This window comes from Dasypus novemcinctus, chromosome 1 (genome assembly GCF_030445035.2).
Source record: "Dasypus novemcinctus isolate mDasNov1 chromosome 1, mDasNov1.1.hap2, whole genome shotgun sequence".
Lineage (NCBI taxonomy): Eukaryota > Metazoa > Chordata > Mammalia > Cingulata > Dasypodidae > Dasypus > Dasypus novemcinctus.
In genome coordinates, this window is record NC_080673.1 from 129,852,762 (window position 1) to 129,873,450 (window position 20,689).

General features: G+C 41.5%; 1 protein-coding gene across 1 annotated transcript in view; it reads left to right on the forward strand.

The window, feature by feature from the left end:
* Positions 1 to 20,689, forward strand: part of PPEF2 (protein phosphatase with EF-hand domain 2) — a 45,651-nt gene that overhangs the window by 8,774 nt on the left and 16,188 nt on the right. Inside the window, exons 2-11 of the mRNA XM_058296799.2 lie at positions 6,607 to 6,734; positions 7,066 to 7,123; positions 8,010 to 8,185; positions 9,074 to 9,188; positions 10,195 to 10,241; positions 11,411 to 11,577; positions 12,494 to 12,530; positions 12,624 to 12,773; positions 17,315 to 17,701; positions 20,478 to 20,663. Coding sequence (XP_058152782.1) covers positions 6,607 to 6,734; positions 7,066 to 7,123; positions 8,010 to 8,185; positions 9,074 to 9,188; positions 10,195 to 10,241; positions 11,411 to 11,577; positions 12,494 to 12,530; positions 12,624 to 12,773; positions 17,315 to 17,701; positions 20,478 to 20,663 — 1,451 coding nt within the window. The remainder of the gene's footprint in view (positions 1 to 6,606; positions 6,735 to 7,065; positions 7,124 to 8,009; positions 8,186 to 9,073; positions 9,189 to 10,194; positions 10,242 to 11,410; positions 11,578 to 12,493; positions 12,531 to 12,623; positions 12,774 to 17,314; positions 17,702 to 20,477; positions 20,664 to 20,689) is intronic.

The window sequence follows — 20,689 nt, forward strand, 5'->3', positions numbered from 1 at the left end:
CAGGTGTACAGTCAGGTCTTCAATTTTAGCTCTTTCTTCTTTTTAAATGTAAGCATTGAGGGGTATAAATTTCACTCTCAGCACTGCCTTTGCAGTGTCCCATAGGTTTTAATATGTCATGTTCATTCGTCTCAAGATATTTACTGCATTCTCTTGCAATTTCTTCTTTGACCCACTGATTATTTGAGTTGTTTAATCTCCCTGTATTTGTGAATATTCCCTTTTTCCGTTCATTGGTGATTTTCAGTTTCATTCTGTTATGATCAGAGAAAATGCTTTGTATAATTTCAATCTTTTTAATTCATTAAGACCCAACATATTGTCTATCCTGGAGTAGGATCCATGAGGACTTGAAAAGCATGTATATCTTGCTGTGTGGGGGTATAATGCTCTATAAAAGTCTGCTACATATAGTTTATTTATTGTATTATCCAGTTTATCTGTTTCCTTGTTTATCCTCTGTCCAGGTGTTCTTCTCCAGTCTTGAGAGTGGTATGTTGAAGTCTCCTACTATTATTGTAGATATGTCTATTTCTTCCTTTAGTTTTGCCAGCATGTGCCTCATGAATCTTGGGGCACCTGCTTAGATGCATACGTATTTATGTAGTTATTTCTTCTTGGCAAATTGCCCCTTTTATTAATATATAATGACCTTCTTTATCTCTTATAACAGTTTTGCATTTAAAATATATTTTGTCTGGTATTAGTATCGCCATTCCAGATCTGTTTTGGTTGCTTTTTGTATGGAATGTCTGCTTCCAATTTTTTCACTTTCAACCTGATTGTGTCCTTATGTCCGAGGTGAGTTGCTTGTGGACAGCATACAGATGGCTCATATTTTTTTATCCATTCTGCCTATCTATGTCTTTTTTTTTTTTTTTTTTAATTTTTTTATTTTTTATTGACTTTGTAATAATATTACATTAAAAATATATATGTGAGGTCCCATTCAACCCCACCCCCCCACTCCCCCTCTCCCCCCCCCCAACAACACTCGTTCCCATCATCATGACACATCCATTGGATTTGGTAAGTACATCTTTGGGCACCTCTGCACCTCATATACATTGGTTCACATCATGGCCCATACTCTCCTCTATTCCATCATGTAGGCCCTGTGAGGATTTACAATGTCCGGTGATTATCTCTGAAGCACCATCCAGGGCAGCTCCATGTCCCGAAGACGCCTCCACCTCTCATCTCTTCCTGCCTTTCCCCATACCCTTTGTCCATTATGTCCACTTTTCCCAATCCAATGCCACCTCTTCTATGTGGACACTGGATTGGTTGTGTCCATTGCACCTTTATGTCAAGAGGCTATCTATGTCTTTTGATTGATCCCTTAACATTGAATGTTTTACTGTAAAGGCATTTTTTATTTCATCCATTTTATCCCTTCATTTTCTGTTGTCATATTTTACTATTGTCTGTCTTTACCCTTTAAGTTACCCTTACCAATAATTTTCATTTCTACACTCTTCTCTAACTCTCCCACCAAACTTTGCTACATGTTGCCAAATCCCCTTCAACTGTATCCCCATCAGCAAAATATGAGTGGTTGTTTCTTTACAGCCTCATCAACAGAGTGCACTGTCAAATAGTAATTTTTGTCAATCTAATGGTAAGAAATGTTATGTCAGAGTAGTTTTAATTTGTATCCTTTTTTTTTTTTAACATTTATTATTATTTGTTTATCCCCCAACCCCCCCTGTTGTTTGCATTCACTGTTTGCTCTCTGTGTCCATTTGTTATGTGCTCTCTGTGTCTGCTTGTCTTCTCTTTAGAAGGCACCAGGAACTAAACCTGGGACCACCCACATGGGAAAAAGGTACCCAATCACTTGAGCCTGCTTTGTTGTATCTCTCGTTGTCTTTCCTCTTTGTGTCTCCTTTCTCCTTGTTGTATCATCTTGCTGCATCAGCTTGCCGCACCTGCTCATCATGCCAGCTAGCAATCTTGCTTGTCTTCTCCTGGAGGCACCGGGAACCGAGCCTGGCACCTCCCATGTTGTAGGCAGAATCCAATCGCTTGAGCCACATCCGCTTCCCTGTATCCTTTCTTATAATGAGTTTATGCATTTTTTCATGTGCTTAAGACTGGTGCATTTTTTCCCTCTAAACTGTTTAGATCTCCTGACCATTTTTCTATAAAATTATTATGCTTTTTTCATGCTCTTTTAAATTTCTCCATATAGTAGGTATATCAATTCTTTGTGATATAAATCACAAATATTTTTATTTGTATTGTATAATTGTATTTTTTATTATAGTTTTTGAGAGAATGTTCTCACATTTGTACTGTTAACCACAGACCATCATTCACCATGGAGTTCACTGTGTTATATGGTCCCCTGCCTTGTACAATCCATCCAAAGTGTACACTAAGTGCCTCTCATTTTCATCGCAGAGTTGGGCAGTCATCAGCTCAATCCATATCAGAACATTTTCATTACTCCAAAAGGAGAAATCCCATGATGGCTTGTATACTCACATTACTGACCCTTAGCATTGATATAAGACCTTCTTTGCCATTGCTGTAAAAATATTAAAGTATTACTGTTAACTGTAGTCTGTACATTACATTAGTTATATTTTTCCCGTATATCTCCTTATTCTTAACACCTTGTATTTGCACTATTAACCACAGTCATCATACACCACTGAAATCACTGTTATACAGGCCCTAGATTTTTCTCTAGCTTTCTTTCAATTGACATTAACCTCCATAGACTACCCCTTTCAGCCACAGTCACATTTATACATCAGCAATGTTGATTATACTCACTATAATGAATCATAAATACTTTTTTCCAGCTTGTCACTTGTCTGGACCCATCTTTAAGTTACCGCAAATAGCACAAATTCAGCTGACACATGGCCCCAGCTCAGAGTTCTTTTTTCACAAGGGATTCTTTTTTTTTTTAGGATTTTATTTTTTATTTATTTCTCTCCCCTTCCCTCCTGCCCCAGTTGTCTGCTCTTTGTGTCCATTCACTGTGTGTTCTTTTGTGACCGCTTCTATCCTTGTCAGTGGCACCTGGAATCTATGTCTCTTTTTGCCGCGTCATCTTGCTGCGTCAGCTCTCCGTGTGTGTGGCGCCATTCCTGGGCAGGCTGAACTTTCTTTTGTGCTGGGCGGCTCTCCTTACAGGGCGCACTCCTTGCACTTGGAGCTCCCCTACGCAGGGACACCCCTGCATGGCACGGCACTCCTTGCGCGCATCAGCACTGCACATGCGCCAGCTCCACACAGGTCAAGGAGGCCCTGAGTTTGAACTGTGGACCTCCCATGTGGTAGGCGGATGCCCTAACCACTGGGCCAAGTCCGCTTCCCTCACAAGGGATTCTATTCAAGGTCAATTCATTCCCTGCTATGACGTGAGCTGGGAGACAGACATTTATAGGTTCCCACTATGGACAGAAACATTTTCAGCCCCTTTTCATGGTGGGCCCAATTATAGCTCCCTGCTGTGTGTAGAGCCTGAAGACTTGACTCCCATCTCTGTATGGGAGTCAAGGCGTACACGTGGCCCAGGTTCTCCTGTGGGGTACTGACTTCAGTGTCTGCTCATAGTTTTGACAATTGGCACCTGGAGATTTGCCTTCAATGCTTTTGATGTCAGCTATCTATTAAAATTTTTTTAAATTTTTTATGCAGCGTTTTTAATGTATTCTCGTGTGAGGGATTCTTGCATCTGCTTTTTCATGCCATTTCTGTTTGGAAGTCAACATTAGGTCCTCTGTTTTCCCTAAAGCAATGTCATAATTCATGAAAATTTATTGCTTAACTTGTCAATCTTATACTTCCCTATTTCCCTTATAGAAAGGAGTTCTTAATAGAGTTTTTCTTCTTCAAACAAGCATTGTGTGTAGAGAGATAACCCTTTGCCAAAGAAAATGAAAATAAGACATAACCACAAAAAAGCCTCTGCTCTTATTACATTTCTCTTAAAAAATGTATCCGTTCTGCTGAGCTCTGACTTAAGGGAGAATGGCTTGGGTTCACGATTTTCTCATAGTGTTCCTAAATATGGATTTTTAATAACTGGGTGAATTTGTAGCTTACATCCTAAGATTTAGTCTGCACATAGTCTGAGCAAGAAGAGCTCAAGCATTTTGCTCTGTGTTGCTGGGAAGGGATGAAGTGGTAGAGCTGCTTAAATTGTGCTCAACTCACAGCTCCCATCTCAATTAAAGCTACTCCAGGCCTCAGAGTGAGGCCTGGGAGAAAGAAAAAAAAAAAAAGAGAGAAGAAGAGGAATTGTTTTTCCGCTTGCCCTAAGTAGCCCAAGCAGGGCCAAGGATAGCATGTGTAGTTGTTGGCAGCACTTGCCTTATAAGTCTTTTTTTTTTAAGACTGTGCCAAATACTTTAGGGCACAAGGCTTTTTTTTTTAAGATTTTTTTTTTAAACTTTATTTATTTTAATTATGTATTTTAGTTAATCCCCCACCCCTTACCCAGATAGTTTCCTTGTCTGTCCTGGAGGCACTAGGAACCAAACCCAATACCTCCTACATGGGAGGCGAAAACCTAAGGGCCTGAGTCACATCTGCTCCCCATTCTTAAAAGTCTTGAGGCAAGGTGTTTGCAAACATTTTTGCAGCACCCTGATGTACACAGTCTTTTTTTTTGAAGTAGGTACTCAGATTGAATCCCAGATCTCATATATGAGAAGCAGGCACTCAACCACTGAGCTACAGCCACTCCCATCTCTGTGGTTCTTAAACTTTAGCACTGGTATGAGTAGTGCATGGAATCAGTTAAAACTGCAGATTCCTGGGTTCCACTGAATCTGACGCTGTAGGTCTAGGGCAAAGACCAGAAATCTGTGTGTTTACTGAGAGTTCCTAAAGAACATACAGCATTTACCCTGGATGTTTCATTCACTATTCTGAACATGGTTTTACATAATTCAGTATGCTTCATTATTTATCAGGTTTTTCACTAGACAAATACTGGGTATCTGTGAGAAAAAGTATAGTATGAAATTTTTGCTCATAGGAAATCAAATTTAGCTTTCCTTAAATTCCTCCTGGGTTCTCTTTTCCCATCCCACCATCTTCCTCTTTGGGAAATTGCAAGTATTGTTAGTTCTCTAATGCTACACATATTAAATCACTCTGTCTGCTGTTCATGAATCACTCATGACTTGAGTGCACCCACAGAGTTTCCTTTTTAATCCACCTTTATCCACAAGTACTTCATTTATCACCAGCAGCACATCCAGCAACATTAAGTACATTAAGAAGAATCTAGATATTTATGTGGAAAGCTGACCCTTCTCTAGTAACACAGGACCTAAGCCTAGTGTGAAGATTTAAACCTGAAAAGTAAATCCCACTTATTCAATCTGTGTAACATGTTCATCTAGCACAGATCCTGGCTGAAAGGACACTAAAGGCTATTTGTTGGACTGGATACAGTCAGCACAGGCATGGACGTTTTGTGATGGGGAAACTTGAAAGCCCTCAGGGATATCTTTGAACCTGGAGTAAACAAGCCCAGAACTCAGCAAGCACCTAGCCCACCTGACATTGTGTTATATGTTTACTCGTGTATTTGTTTATTGTTTGTTTTCCCCAGTCATCATCTAGTCCAATGCAACAATCACAAAATTGAAACCAAAATTTGGTGAATTGCCTGAGGTCACATAGCTAGTCTGGGCAGTCAGTTCCCACTTAGAGCCCTGGCCTCCTGATACCCAGTCTGTTGTCACAATATTGAAATGTCCTCAACCCCAGTTCTCCCATTACATGGCCTTCAAGGATGCTGCTTCCTTTTAATTACCTATCTTCTCTGCATCTTCTCATAGTCTCAGGAGTCCAATGTCACTTATAAATGTTTTCATCAGCAAGTGGGAATCCCCCTAAACCTCCAGTGACATTACTATAATTACCAAGCAAGAATGAAGGGTGGGAATGGGGAAAAGGCAGTGTGGACAGTGGTAAGGCAAATCCTTCCTCCTGGCGGCCATGGGGAATGCTTTCCCTACTGTGGTGGTTTGAAGCTGATTGTACCCCAGAAAAACATGCTCTTAAATCTAATCCATTCCTGGGGTGTGAACCCATTGTTAGTAGGACCTTTTGATGAGGTTCCTTCAGTTAAGGTGTGGCCCAGGCAATCAGTTGGGCCATAATCCTATTACTGGAGTCCTTTCTAAGCAGAATGAAATTCAGACAGAAGAGAGAAAGCCACAGTGGGAGCAGCCAGAAACTGAACATCAGTGGGACCTGGAAGAGAAGAGACCAGAAGATGCTGCCATGTGCCTTGCCCTGTGACACACTAGGACCAAGGACAGCCAGCAGCCAGCCTCAGAGAGCCACAGTCCTTGGGAAGAAAGTTCTACCTTGATGATGCCTTGATTTGACTTTCTTTTCTCCTCAAAACCATGAACAAATAAACTCCCATTGTGTAAACCAAGCCATTGCATGGCATTTGCTTGAGCAGCCTAGGAAACTAAAACACCCTCCATCTTGTCCCCACATGCATGCGTTTGAACTTTGTTTTGAAATGTGCTATGGGAGAAGGTCTAGGTACCTGTCTCTCCCTTCCCTCCAGGCCCAGGGAGTTCAGCTCACCAGCTTGCTTCTCTATCTGTGTCACAGCCTTCAAGGCAGCGGCTCTGATCCAGAGATGGTACCGGCGCTACATGGCACGCCTGGAAGTGAGGCGGCGTTGCACCTGGAGCGTCTTCCAGTCTATAGAGTATGCGGGGCAGCAAGACCAGGTCAAGGTACAGTGCGATGTGGGGTGGAGCCACCTCCAGCTCTGCCTTCCAGCTCCTGGTCAGCAAGGCCTAGGTGCTTAGAAGGTGCAGCTGTCTGGACCACGCCTGCATTCTTTTTTCACGTCTCCAAAGCCAAGTTTTGGGAGCTGATGTGGCTCAATCAACTGAGTGCCCACCTCCCACATGGGAGGTCCCAGGTTCGGTTCCTGGTGCCTCCTAAAGAAGATGAGCAGAGAAGGAGCAGACAGATGAGGGAACCATCTTGGGAGGGGGGGGGGAGGATAAAAATAATAAAATAAAATAAAATAAATCCAAATGTTCTTGGGTTCTTCTGCAGCTCCACGATTTCTTCAGTTACCTCATGGATCACTTCACCCCTAGCAGCCACAATGAGAGTGAGTATGAACTGCCTCACAGCACGATCTCCTGTCTCCGTCATAGATATTGGAGTTCCCAGAGAGCAAGAATGTCAATCAGTGACAGCCTGGGAATGAGGGAGGAGGCTGACAATAAATGGCAGAGTGGAATTTCACTCTAGGTTCTCTGGGAAGTGCACCTGGAGATAAAAGTTTGATGCAAATAGTTTGTTAAGTGCAGGGTACCTTGGGAGTGAGTGAGAAAGGGAGTCTGGAAAGGGGAGGCAGACACACTAAGCCAGCAAATCAGTGTGACTGGGAAATAGTAAAAAATGCCAGCCCCCTCTACCCACTGGAAGGCTGAGGGAATTTAAGTCTTTATTTATCAGTCCTGAGGGTCACTGGTTGCCGCTGTTGGGGAGAGGGATGAGGGGTGCATTAATTCCACAGCAATTCTGGCCTGCCACGTGTGGCCTTCTGTAGATCCAGGGAAAATGCCCTCAGCTTAGATATGCAGAGGCTGGTCCTTGGAAGTTGCCTGAAGGGCACTAAACCATCTGACAGTATCTGTTACATTCATTAAGTACATCATGAATGCCTGTGAATTTTTTCCATCACTGGCTTTTCCCTTTCCTCCTCTTGACTAAGCCTACTAATTGCTGTACTTTCTAAATCTGACAAATCTTGATCTTGTAAAATAAAGGTAGAATGAATACCAGCTAATGCTTTTTTTTTTTTAATCAACATAAACGGACACGATTTTCCACCTGCCAATCCTAATCTGTCATTACTTTCCCCTTTTTCCTTTCCTGTGTTAACGTCAAGGTCATTCTGGCCAGATCCCACTTTAGACTAATGTACAGTGAAAGTCTGTTCTTTGATGCCCCTGGCCTGCAGGTCTGATCCTTTTTTTTGTCCTGAATAGGGGATTTCCTGAACCGCATGTTCACTGAGGAGAGATTCCCCAAGGACTCCGACATGGGGAATTGCAGTGACTATGAATCCATTGAGGTACCGGACACTTACACAGGGCCACGTCTGTCCTTCCCACTCCTTCCTGACCACGCAACTGCCCTAGTGGAAGCTTTCAGAATGAAACAAGTAAGCTCACCTGGGGATCCTGGGTCACCAACTCCAGGTGATATGGAGAGGGGGGCCCCAGATAGGGAGATGGAAATTTATACAGAGTGGTCCAGGAAGATGCCACTGAGAAGGTGGTTTCTGAGCCAAGGCTGAAGGCAGTGGAGAACGTGCCATGTGGATATTTGAGGAAAGAGCATCCCAGGCAGAGGGAACAAATAGAAACACCCTGAGGCTTAAACTTGCCTGGCCTGCTCTAGGACCTCAGATCAATGTGGTTGGAGAAGAGGGATCTCTGGGGAGAGTGGAAGAGGGAGGCAGAGAGGGGAGAGGGTAGACTCCGTCTTCTGAGGAGATGGGAGACATTGGTCATCGAGCACAGGAATGACGTACTGCGACTTGCTTTCCAAAACTGTTCTTCTGATTGTTGGGTTAGGAAGAGTGTAAGGGGCAAAGGTGAAGCAGGGAGGCTAGTCCAGAGACTGCCGCAAAGCCAGATGGCACCTCCTCCCACACCCCTCCCCACCGCTCCACCCTGTCCTCCTACCCTAGTCACAGGGACCGTGATGGTATTTCCCAGTAATCACAGGATCGCTCAGTACAATCAACGTTCATGCACTTATTTATATGCCTCTGAGACAATCATGTGTTTCTCCCAAGCTAAAGGGAAGGAAGGATTTTGGAGAGTGGATAGGAAAGAGGAAGTTAGCTTCATATTTCGGGGGAGGACGAAAAGCTGCAAGAAGGGTAGAAGGTGGGTGAAAAGAAAGGATTCATGCACAGGATCCCAGGAGCAGTCACTTTTGGGGCCTTGGGTGACTGGGGTCATTAAACTGGAAAGGTGAGGCCCATCGTCCCTCCCAAATATGAGTGTTGCTTTGCTCCCCCCCCCACTCTTCCTCCTAGTAGCAGCTCCATGCTCGCTATGTCCTGAATCTCTTGCATGAAACCAAGAAGCATCTGGTACAATTACCAAACATCAACCGGGTCTCAACCTGTTACAGCGAAGAGATCACAGTGTGTGGTAAGAGCTGGTGAGAAACGGCCTTGTGTTCTAGACACAAACTCTGCCTGTGGTGGGGGGAAGAGGAAGGGCAGGGCTGGAGGGAGCCACGATGGCAAGCCAGCGCAGGCAAAGCTCCCTCTTCCAAACTGGTTGAATTTAAGGATTCACTCCACACTTACTTAAAGGAGAGGTTGTGTCCTGAAGAACCATGGAGGGGGAAGGCCCAGTCTCTCCTTTATTGTCCCAAGAGACTCATATTTGACTCCAAACTCGCATTCTCCATTCGGAACAGAAGCCCTACAAATAATCTGACCCACTCCTGTTAGAATAAATTTTATTTATTCATTTATTGTTACTTGAGCCAGCCAAATGCCTAGCAAATTATTCCTTTCATGCACGTATATTCCTTTTCCAGAAAGAAGTCCTATTTCTTACTCTCCTTGCATTTTCAGTGATGCTCTCACTTTCACTATGGACTGACTCCCCACACTTTAACTTGGGGAAGGGGGACTGCAGCGCACGAGGGACTGCAAGTAGGCAAGCAGGCACTTCCAGGGCTTCAGGCGGCTTGCAGATTGTTTTGTTTGCCCCACAGTGTTCTTAAATTTTCAAAATTCGTTTCTAACATTTGAAAATTGGAGGATTTTATATTAAAACCCAGATTCCCAACTCCTCTTGAAAAAATCTTGCAACACTGGCCTTAAGGTGAGGAAGAGCTTCCTCCTTAAGCTAAGGAAAATCTCTCTAGTGCTCATCTGAGCTCGAAACACTGTTATTCTTTTCCATCTTTGCTTCGGTAAAAATATAGGCCATTGACTACTTATGATAATCACGCAAAAAACAATATTGTTTTTCCTGCTTTTAATATTTACTGTTCCTGAAACAAGGGAATTTAATTTTTATCTTCTTTTACACCTGGAAAAATAAGTAGCCATAAGTTTCTTAACTTGGTCAGATTTCTGTAGTAGAAATTAGAAACAACGGTAAATGTCAGAACTGATATTTCTTTTTCTGTCTTTGTTAGGAGATTTACACGGCCAGTTGGATGACTTAATATTTATATTTTATAAGGTATGACTGTGCAAGTTAATTTCCTCTCTTGCTCTGCTCTGGCTCTGAAGCTTAATTTAAAAGTTCAAATAAAATATTAATTAAATAAATGCTTAAGAATTGCTTGGATTTAAAAAAATATTATTGTAACCCATTTAGTCAACACATAATACATAAGTCGGCACGGCTAGTAGAATTTAAATATTCACTCCACATTTACTTAAAGGAGAGATTGTTCAGTGAAGGAGAACCATGGAGGGGTGGCCCAGTCTTTTCCTTTATTTTCCCAAACAATTCATATTTGACCCCAAACTCCTGTTCTCCATGTAGAACAAAAGCCCTACAGATGACCAGACTCACCACTGTTTATTTTTGTAAACTTTTAAACACATAGAAGATCTTAAGTTAATATGAGAAGGAATCATTATTTATCAATTAACTTTCATTTTTGCCAAATAAAGAAAATCTGTATCATCAAAGTGGCCTAAAGCTATTATCATGTCCATTTTTTTGTAAAATGTTGTAGAGCATGTAGCAAAGTATACGCAAATGGTAATTTTATTGCAATATTACTTTATGCATATACTGCACTGCCCAAAACATTGCCCCATATATTATTGTATTTGATCTTGAAGATTCTATGACAGGTATTACTATTGTTGCGAAAGATAGTGTGGCCAGAACTTAAAACTGGGATTCAAAATCACAGGTTCAGTGCTTTTTGTTCCCTTCCACATAGCAACATTCCGATTTTATATAAAGCAGTACTTCTTTTTGTCTTTCAAGCATTTTTACTTTATTGAGGTATAATTTACCTACCATAAAATGCATCCATTTCAAGTGTACAATTCAGTGATTTTTAGTGAATTCATGGAGTTGTGCATCCATCACCACAATCCATTCTAGAACATTTCTCTTACCCCCAAAATATCCTTTGTACCCATTTGCTATCTCTCCCCTTTTAAAGCATTACTTTTGATGAATATTTCATAACCTCAGCTTGGCTGGAAAAGAAACATAAGATCAATAGAGCATATTTTCATCTTTTAGTGATGTTTCATTTTGGAGGAGATCCAGAAAACACAGAATTATAGGTAGACGTAATGTGAATGTCAAATGAGCATTGGCTTTAACCTAGTTTCCTCCCTTCCTTCCTTGATTCTTCTTTGGCTTGTTTCCTTGCTGGGAAGAATGGTCTTCCATCACCCGAGCACACCTACGTGTTCAACGGCGACTTCGTGGATCGAGGCAAGGAGTCAGTAGAGATCCTGATGATTCTCTTTGCCTTCATGTTGGTTTACCCGAAAGAGTTCCACCTTAACCGGGGAAACCATGAGGACCATATGGTTAACTTACGGTACAAACCAAAATATGCTTACATATTTGATGCTTGCTTGTTGCAATTATAAAAATTTGTTTCTAGAGAGCTTCTTATTTGTTATGGAATATTATTCAGCTTTAAAAAGAAATGAAATTTTGGTGCATGCTACAACGTGGATCAACCTTGAAGACCTTGAATAAATTAAGGCAGACATGCACAAAAACAAATATTATATGAGTGCACCTATATGAAATATCTTTTTTTAACTTGACTTTTTTTTTGTAGGAGATACCAGAGTTCGAACCCGGGCCCTTGTACATGGGAAGCAGGTGCTCAAACCACTGAGCTATACCCACTTCCCCTACATGAAATACCTATAAGACGCAAATTTCATAGACAGATAGTAGATTCCAGGTTACCAGAGGTGGGGGGCGGGGAGAAGGAGTTATTGCTTAATGGGTACAGAGTTTCTGTTTGAAGTGATGAAAAATTTGGGGTAATGGGGATATTGGTGATGGTAGCACAATATTGTGCTTATAATAAATACTACTGAATTGTATACTTGAAAGTGTTTAAAATGAGAAATTCTGAGTTGTATATGTGTTACTACAGTAAAAAGTTTTTAAATTTACACAATATCTTACTATTCCAATAAAACCATTTAAAAATATTTTTACTTACCCATACTCTTTATCATATAAATAATATTAATTATGGGAAAAGTAGAAAACACAGATATGCAAAAGGAAGAAAATTTAAATATCCCATTATTTCTCTACCCAAGAGATAATATTATCATTTTAAACATTTTGGTGATTAGTCTTCAATCTCTTTTCTATGTATGTAAGTACATATGTACATGGAACATACATTTTTATAAAAATGTGATCATGCCATAATTATGGTCCTTAAATTTATTTTAATATCTCTTTTTGTTTCTAAATATGACTAGATATGGCTTTACCAAGGAAGTGATGCATAAGTATAAGGTATATTGCCTTTTAAAGCAAAAGTTTCCTTTAGTTCAAATAAGTTGACTGAATGATTTAAAACCTAACATCTTGTTAATACCATTTTTTCAGGTGCATGGCAAGAAAATACTAAAAACACTGCAAGATGTTTTTTGTTGGCTTCCTCTGGCCACTCTGGTGGATGAGAAAGTCCTGATTCTTCATGGTGGTGTATCAGACATGACTGACCTGGAGCTTCTGGCTAAACTAGACAGGCACAAGGTATTGGAGTGAGTAATGGAATAATGTAAATTTTACAATAAAGCTCAGTTTCACTTTCAACATAAAATTTCATCTTGCGGAGCAGATGTAGCTCAGTGGGTGAGCACCTGCTTCCCATGTACAAGGTCCTGAGTGCAATCTCCAGTACCTCCTTAAAATAAAAAATAAATAGTCATCTTCCATGTTAACTGATAATGGCTGTTAAGAATGTGGGGAAGAATTCAGAATCCTTATCTGGATTCAGGGGCAAGTGTGCTGTGATCAGTTAGTAATGTCTGACCTGGACAGGATAGTGGGAAGCGACAGCCAGTGCCATATATTTGCCATCCCTCATCAAGATCACTGTAATCACTACCCTTCAATCACTCTCACCCAAAGATCCATTTTCCAGGTGATTCCAATAATCTTCAATTAAACTCAGCAAATATGTGTTGAGTGCCTACTATGTGCAGGGAGGGATGCTATTGGCAGATATAAAGATGATCTGTTGCAATTAAACTCAACCATATTTTGAGTGCTTACTATATATAAGGAAGGTGCTAGGGGAGATACAAAGATGAGCCTGAGGTGCTGTCTGCCCTAAAGGAGCTTATGTGATAACTGATAACTGGGGTAGGAGAGGAGGAAGTGTGAGACACAATGTTTTATACCCCAATATATACCTACTTTCATTTTGGAAGCAGAAACATAAAAAGAAAAGATTCTATTTTCTTCTTATCATAACTCTTTCACTTGAATGGTACCTCGTGGTTCCAACTGCGCATCATACACAGGAATCCTTGCTACACATCACTCATAACATTTGCTTAAGCAGTTCCAAAGACAGGTACTCATTACTACAAGCCACTCTGCTTCATCTTTTTGTAATTCTAACTGGTATGAAAACCTTTGTTATATAAGACATAATGAAAGTGCAGGACTTGAGAGTCAGACAGACCTGAGTTTGAATCTTGGAGCATACATTTCTTGGCCTGTGTGGCAGTTCTGTTCTATTGAGTTTTCTTATCTAAAAAGACATCCTGCCATCCCTTGGGTGTCATCTCCAATCCCTCATTTGCATGGCCCAGGATGGCCTGCTACCACATCTGTGTTCCAATTAGTAAGATATAGAGAGGAAGGAAGTAAGAGCACTCCTTCGCTTTAAAGGCACAATATAGAAGTTGTGTATCTCTCTCCACTCTTACCTCATTGGTCAGAATGTGATAATATGGCTACTCATCACCAGAAGTGAGTCTTTTTTATGGTTGACCATGTGCCCAGCAAAAAAAAAATTGGGGGTTTCCATTCTTATGAGAGAGAATGGGGAAACAGATTTGGGGCACACAGGTACTCAAATATGGAAGTTTCTTTTTTTCCCTGAATAGGTATGGTGAGTGGCCTATGAAGTCAGAAGAAAGTGACTAAAAATTCTGGTTCTGATACTTATAGTTGTGTGACTTTGGACAAATTATTTGAATTCTTGTATTCTCTGTTTTTAAATCTATATAATAGGGATACAAAAAACTGTATCATAGAAGTGTTATAAGGATTAAATTAAAATATATGTGTGCATGCCTTACAAAATTTTTGCTCATTAAGTGGAAATTGTATTAATTAGATTTGGCTTAAGTGACAGAAAACTCCAAATAACAGTGGTTTAAGGTTTATTTCTTTCTGATGTAAATAAAGGGTGGAGGCAAGCAGTTCAGGCTAGTATAGTGACCCCACAAAGTCGTTAGGGACCCAGGATCTCGCTGTCTTGATGCACTACCACATCGCATCATGTTCTAAAATGGCTGCTTGAGCACCAACCAACATGACCGCATTCTAGCCAGCAGACATTAGAGTAGAAAAGAGGTATACTCCTTCTGTCTAAGAATGTTCAGTTGTACACAAAATTTCTGTTCATATCTAATTGACCAGATCTTAGTCATACGTCCATACTTAGCTGAAAGGGAGATTGGCAAGTACACTCTTTATTCCTGGTGGCTATGTGCCCAAGCAAGAATTGAGGGTTCTATTACTAAGAAGAAGGCTAGACAAATGTTAAGATAACAGCACTCTGCCCTTGGTCTGCCCCTTTGGCTCCCCAGATTTCCTTCTTCTCACACATAGAACACACTCACCCCATCCTCAAAGGAATCAACCTTCAAGTTTCACCTAGTAATTGCATCTAGCTCACAGTCCAAGGTTTCTAGACTCAAGTCCTTTCTGTCAGGTCTGGATATGGCTCCTTGTGGTCTAATGACTAGAAGACAAGTGATATATCCCCACACACCCAAAATCAATGTGGGAAGAAGAAAAGTATAACTCCTTGGGGGAGGGATCTGTGACAATTTCACTGGCCCTTTCCAAAAATTCTCTTTACAAAATTCCCTCTCTGTATCTCCACTCTCTCAATCCTCTCATATTCTTGAAGTAAGGGGCTTAGGAGTCCTAAAACCTGTCATTAATATTTCTTTTGTCAATTCTGCATATTGTCTTTTTACTTTTTTACTTCCACATCTATTGTATCTTGGTGTTTCTCACAGACTTTCCACTCAAACATTCTGTTCATTTATGTCTGGAGGTAAAGATAGCAAATCAAGGTAGAGCAGATTATTTTATGGCAAGAATCACATTTAATTATGTGAACATAAGGGAAACAGGAATATTGAGAAAGATTGTTAGACACAGTTATATTCTGTGGCTTAGCAAGAGGCTAACTGCCCAGTTTCTGGTTTGCAGGGCTCAGGGGACGGGTGATGTGCTAATGTGTATAGTCCAGGGAACAGGGAAGTAGGGAATCAGACTATGTGGATTCCATCCTTGTTGTTGACGTTTCTGCGCCTCGATTTCCTTATCTAAGGATTAAGCCCTTAATTCAGCTGAAGGGCTTAGTATGGTGCCTGACATTTGGAAAAGGCTCACTAGATATTAACTGTTTTTATTCTCCTTAAGAATCAAAGTTAGGGTTGCCTCTCAGGAGCGAATAATAATGTCTGGTCCTTGGTATGAGTTGGCAATGAGGAGAGAAGGTGGTGATTAGGAGTCATTTCTGTTAATTTCTTAACTTTTCACTCTCATACCCAGTCTGGACCTACCCAGGAGGTAATAAGCACTAGTCCTATGTCAGAGGATAACCTCTGTTCTATTTCATCTGCATTCCTCTTTACACATCATTCAGGCTCTGCTGACCCTGGGTGTCCTTTGTTCTTGCCCTGAGCCACTTCTCTCTGGGACATGATTTCTTGTGTCATAGTCCTAATAACTATTTGCAAAAAGTTCTCATTCCCTGATTATGCATTGCACAGAGTTCCTTTATGAACCAGATCTTTGCCATTGACATTCTTACGGAGCCCGTCCCTGTTTTCACTGTAGCACTCAGGCACGCTGGCAACAGTTGCTCTCAACATCGTAGCTCTGCTCTGTGGCCCGACCCCCTCTCTCCCGCGATCAGACTTCTTCCCACTGTGTCCTCTCCAGTCTCGGCCCATCCCAGCACCATGATAACTCTGAGTAAGAGGGAGGGGACCATAACTGGTCCCCTTTGGCAAACATAGACTCTTCCTAAAGAGCTGCCCCTTTCCCCTCCCCTGTCCCCTTGCTCAACAGGTAGGACACCAAGGCGCTTCCTATGAGATGCTTTTTAGTGCTGCTGCCCACACAGCGAAAGTTCCTTCCTTCCTTCCTTCCTTCCTTCCTTCCTTCCTTCCTTCCTTCCTTCCTTCCTTCCTTCCTTCCTTCCTTCCTTCCTTCCTTCCTTCCTTCCTTCATTTCTTTCTCTTTCTTTTTGTCTTTTTTTTAAAGATAAATAGATCACACAAAACATTACATTAAAAAACATAAGAGGTTCCCATATACCCCACTCCCCACCACCCTCCTGCTCCTCACACATCAGCATCTCCTTTCATCAGTGAGGCACATACATTGCATCTGGTGAATGCACCCTGGAGCACTGCCACACCGCATGGACCATAGTTAACATTACAGTTCACACTCTCTCCCAGTCCATCCAGTGGGTTATGGCAGGATTCTATTCAAACATTTCTCAACCACAAGCTACATTTCTTCTCCCTTGCCTTAGCATCTTTGGAACAATAGAGTTGTTGTGCCAGGAAAACCAAAAGGGGTTCTCCTTTCTGTGAGAGAATTCCCTTTCTATCCCATTTAAAAATAACTGAACTCCTAAAGAGAAATGCTGATCTCAAATTATCTGTACTGATAGACCAAGCTTTTAAAATTTCCAGTTTGTCACAGATCAATATTTTTGTAAAATATAATAAATACAAATTATTAGAAAAATGAAATACTAACAATATTATGACATACAAAATACAAGCCCATAGATCGTGTCATGTGCTTGAATTTCATGGCAATATCAATTTGTTATCAAAGTTTCTAGAGTCTTACTGTCGATTTTGTATTTACCTTTCCATGGGTCAAGAGCAATCTGCTCACAGACCTGCACTTGTCTGTGGACCATGGTATGGGCGGCACCAACTTGGATGCCCAAGTAGTATTTTTAAGAAAACACCCTACAGCATCATTCAAACATCTGTATCTTTTCTGGACATTTTTAGATTGTTTCCACTTTGAGATGGAAAACGAGAAAGGAGAGTGAAAAACAGGTGGAAGGAAAGAGGAAAGCCAACCAGACCAGCCCTCCAGGGAGCCCTGCCCCATGGTTTCTCCCCGCAAGCCGCTCTCTGCCCTCCTCGCCCCTTAGCCTCGGCTCCCAAGAGGCCCACAGAGCCAGGAGGTCCGCCAGCATTCCCTGCAGCGCCCCGCCTGACAGGAAAGAGCTCTCCCGGCGGGTGCGACGCTCAGTGGACCTGGATCTGGAGAGGTGCTGGCAGCAGGTGGGCTTCCCAGTGGCCAAGAAGAGAGAAGAGCCAGTGCTGTTTACGGCAGAAGCCAACTCTGAGGCTGGAGAGCCGCTGGAGCTCACACTGGAGGAGTGGAAGCAGGTGAGCCCTGGCCAGAAGCTATTTCCTAGATTCTCACTGCCACCAGGAGAAACCAAGGGTTTAAAGCAAACAAACAAAACAACAACGACTAAAAAACAGAGCAAATTTCCTTCTTCCATGTAAATTCAGGATACGTTTTTGGGCCTCTCTTTCTTTCCTGATGTTAGAACACCTCAGAAGAATATTCGTATTTGCCTAATGACTCATCCTTTTTAGAGTTTATAAAGCATGGGAAGATGTAACAGAGGGGACTCCATTGCCTCAGGAAATTTGGTTTAGTGATCCAGCCTCAGGGGGTAAAAAGTGCAAGCCACAATTTTTAGGAAGCTCTTACATGCTGTTTTCTGTGCGACCTTAAGATGGCAGCGGTAGCTTAAGGCCAAAAGGACTAAGTAGCTGCTTAGGTCTTCTGTTACCAGGCAACGAAAAGTTTTCCACAGATCCCCAGAACTGTGTCACGAGGCCACCCCTTACTGCAAGGGAGACTGGAAAGGCAAGTATTTAGCAAGGGACATTGCCACCCCCAAATCACTCAGAGTTCTGTTAGCCAGGGGAAGGAGAATGGGTTTTGAGTGGGCATTAGCTGTGCTTACACATAATAGGTGATTCTGGCATCCAAGTGTGGGGGGGTCATTCCATTGGGCAGGGAGACCCCTTAAAAGATGGATGCCGTATGATCCCCATGGGGGGGAGATGATGATGGTGGTCTTGTTAATTGAACTTTATGAACTTGCTGATATTCAACCATTTTTGACCTATAAAAATGATAACTTCACATGGTTCAACCAATAAAGAAAAGGAAAGAATTTAAACTTATCTAAGAGCTAATGTTAACAGAATTTGGTGATTGATTGGATGGAGGACTGTGAGAAAGAGGAGCCAGAGCTGACCCTGAGGCTACGAATTTGAGAGAGAGAGATGAGTGTGGGTTACATTCTCCTCGAGTTATCAACACCAACTTAGAATTTAAATTTAACAATGCAAATGTCTCCTTTTGCAAATAATAATGACAATATTTATAGATCAAATGCAGTTGTTTTCTTAAAAGAATACTTAGAAAGTGTTAGGTATCAACAACTGAAATGCTTCCAATTATTTCATCTGAGATGTGTGAGAAGCTAGTGACTGGCAGATAGTGTTTTCCTGGGTAATAACAATAGGGTGGAATCGTAATTGCTAGGAAAATTGCTCAGCTCTTCTGCAAATTATTAAGAAATTATTGAAGTACTTTAAGCAATAAAATGTCTGCTGCGCTTTCCCAGGCCCATGTCTTGGGCTCTGTGAATGCTACATGAGAGATGATTCTGCCAGTCCCAAGGATGGCTGCCTACTCTTTGGGGCAAATGTCCAGGAGCCTGGAGTACTGGCGCTAATGAAGCCATGATCAAAGCTTTAGCCAGAGAAGTTCCCTTTTATCTATTTCATTCTAATGTATTGAACTTTCCCATAAGATTTATTTTCAAGAAAGTGTTCACCACTTAGAAAAGGGAGAGAAGGAAAACAGGATGGGGAGAGGAAATGAAAAGGAATTCAGTAGAAGGGAAAAATTGTAATTGCCAGTCATCCTGCTCAAATATTATTCTGGGAAATGTATCCAAACATAACACACAGAAGATGCAGAAATGGAAGGGTAATTGGATTGTATTAACTATTTTCTCTTTGCTTTTGGCCAGTCTTGGATTTAGGAGGACTTTATTCAGGACCCCTTCCATTGTAATATGGTCAGAGTGAAGTGGAAAGCTAGGAGTTCAGCCTTTAAAAGGAGCTAAAAATCATACTTGTTAGCTTCATTATTCACTTAAAATCGAAGACAGAGTATTAACTAATATCAACACTTCTTCACACATGCACTGTGCTAAGCACCTAATATGCACAACAGCCACACAAGATAACATGATTATCTTGACTTTACAGATGAGGAAACAGAAGCTGCAAAAGTGACTTGCCCAAGGTCACACCATTAGCCAGTGTCAAAGCTTAGAATGCAGTCATGTATATAGAAGTCCTTCCATAATTATCATGTCCATCAGCACTCTTGGTTGCAAGCAACAGAAACCCAAGCAATTGGGTAGCTGGGAATGAAGGTGGAACTAGATCACAGGACTGGGAAGAGCTGCTGGGACTGCACCAGGGACTCAGGGCTGCCAGGACTATTCCATTCTCTGTCCATCTCTCAGCTCTATTTGTCTTTGCTTTCTTTCTATATTGATCTATTCTTTCATTATGCAGACAGAATCCCTCCAGATGGTGGGGAAGATGGCCAGTGGAAGCTGTAGGCATCGCAGTTAATAGTCCAAAATGAAAGAGTATGCCTTCTACTTCCAACTGAGAAAACTCCCAGGAAAGGTCTCTAATTGGCTAGACTTGGTCATGTGCCTGTTCCATAGACCAGTCATTGTGTGCACAGTATCCATTAAGTAGTATGATGGGCCCAGTCTGGATTGTGCATCCATTCTTAGGATGGCGGTGAGTGAATGTGTCTGTGTGTGCTGTGCACCCAGGCATATAAATACATTAGGCTGTTAGTTTTATTACAGAAATATAAACTAGATATATATCTATCAATTTATGTCTATAAGAGAGAGAGAGAAAGAAAGAAAAATTCCTGGGACCTCAGGTGACTAAAATATAAATGAGTGTCAAATCTTGATTGCATGGCAATTTCTTCAATTAATTTTACCAAATACTCCCTCCCCTTCCTCCTTTTCATAAGAATGACTCTAAATGAATTTCTCTCTAGCTTTTAGGAACGACCACCATCTCTTGTCTTTTCCAGGTTGTAGATATTCTGTGGAGTGATCCCATGACTCAGGAGGGCTGCAAGGCCAACACCATTCGAGGAGGAGGCTGTTATTTTGGGCCTAATGTGACAGAAAAGTTGCTGCAGAAACACAACTTGCAATTCCTGATCCGCTCACACGAGTGCAAACCTGAAGGCTATGAATTTTGCCACAACCGCAAGGTCTGTGGGGCACAAGTGTGATCCAT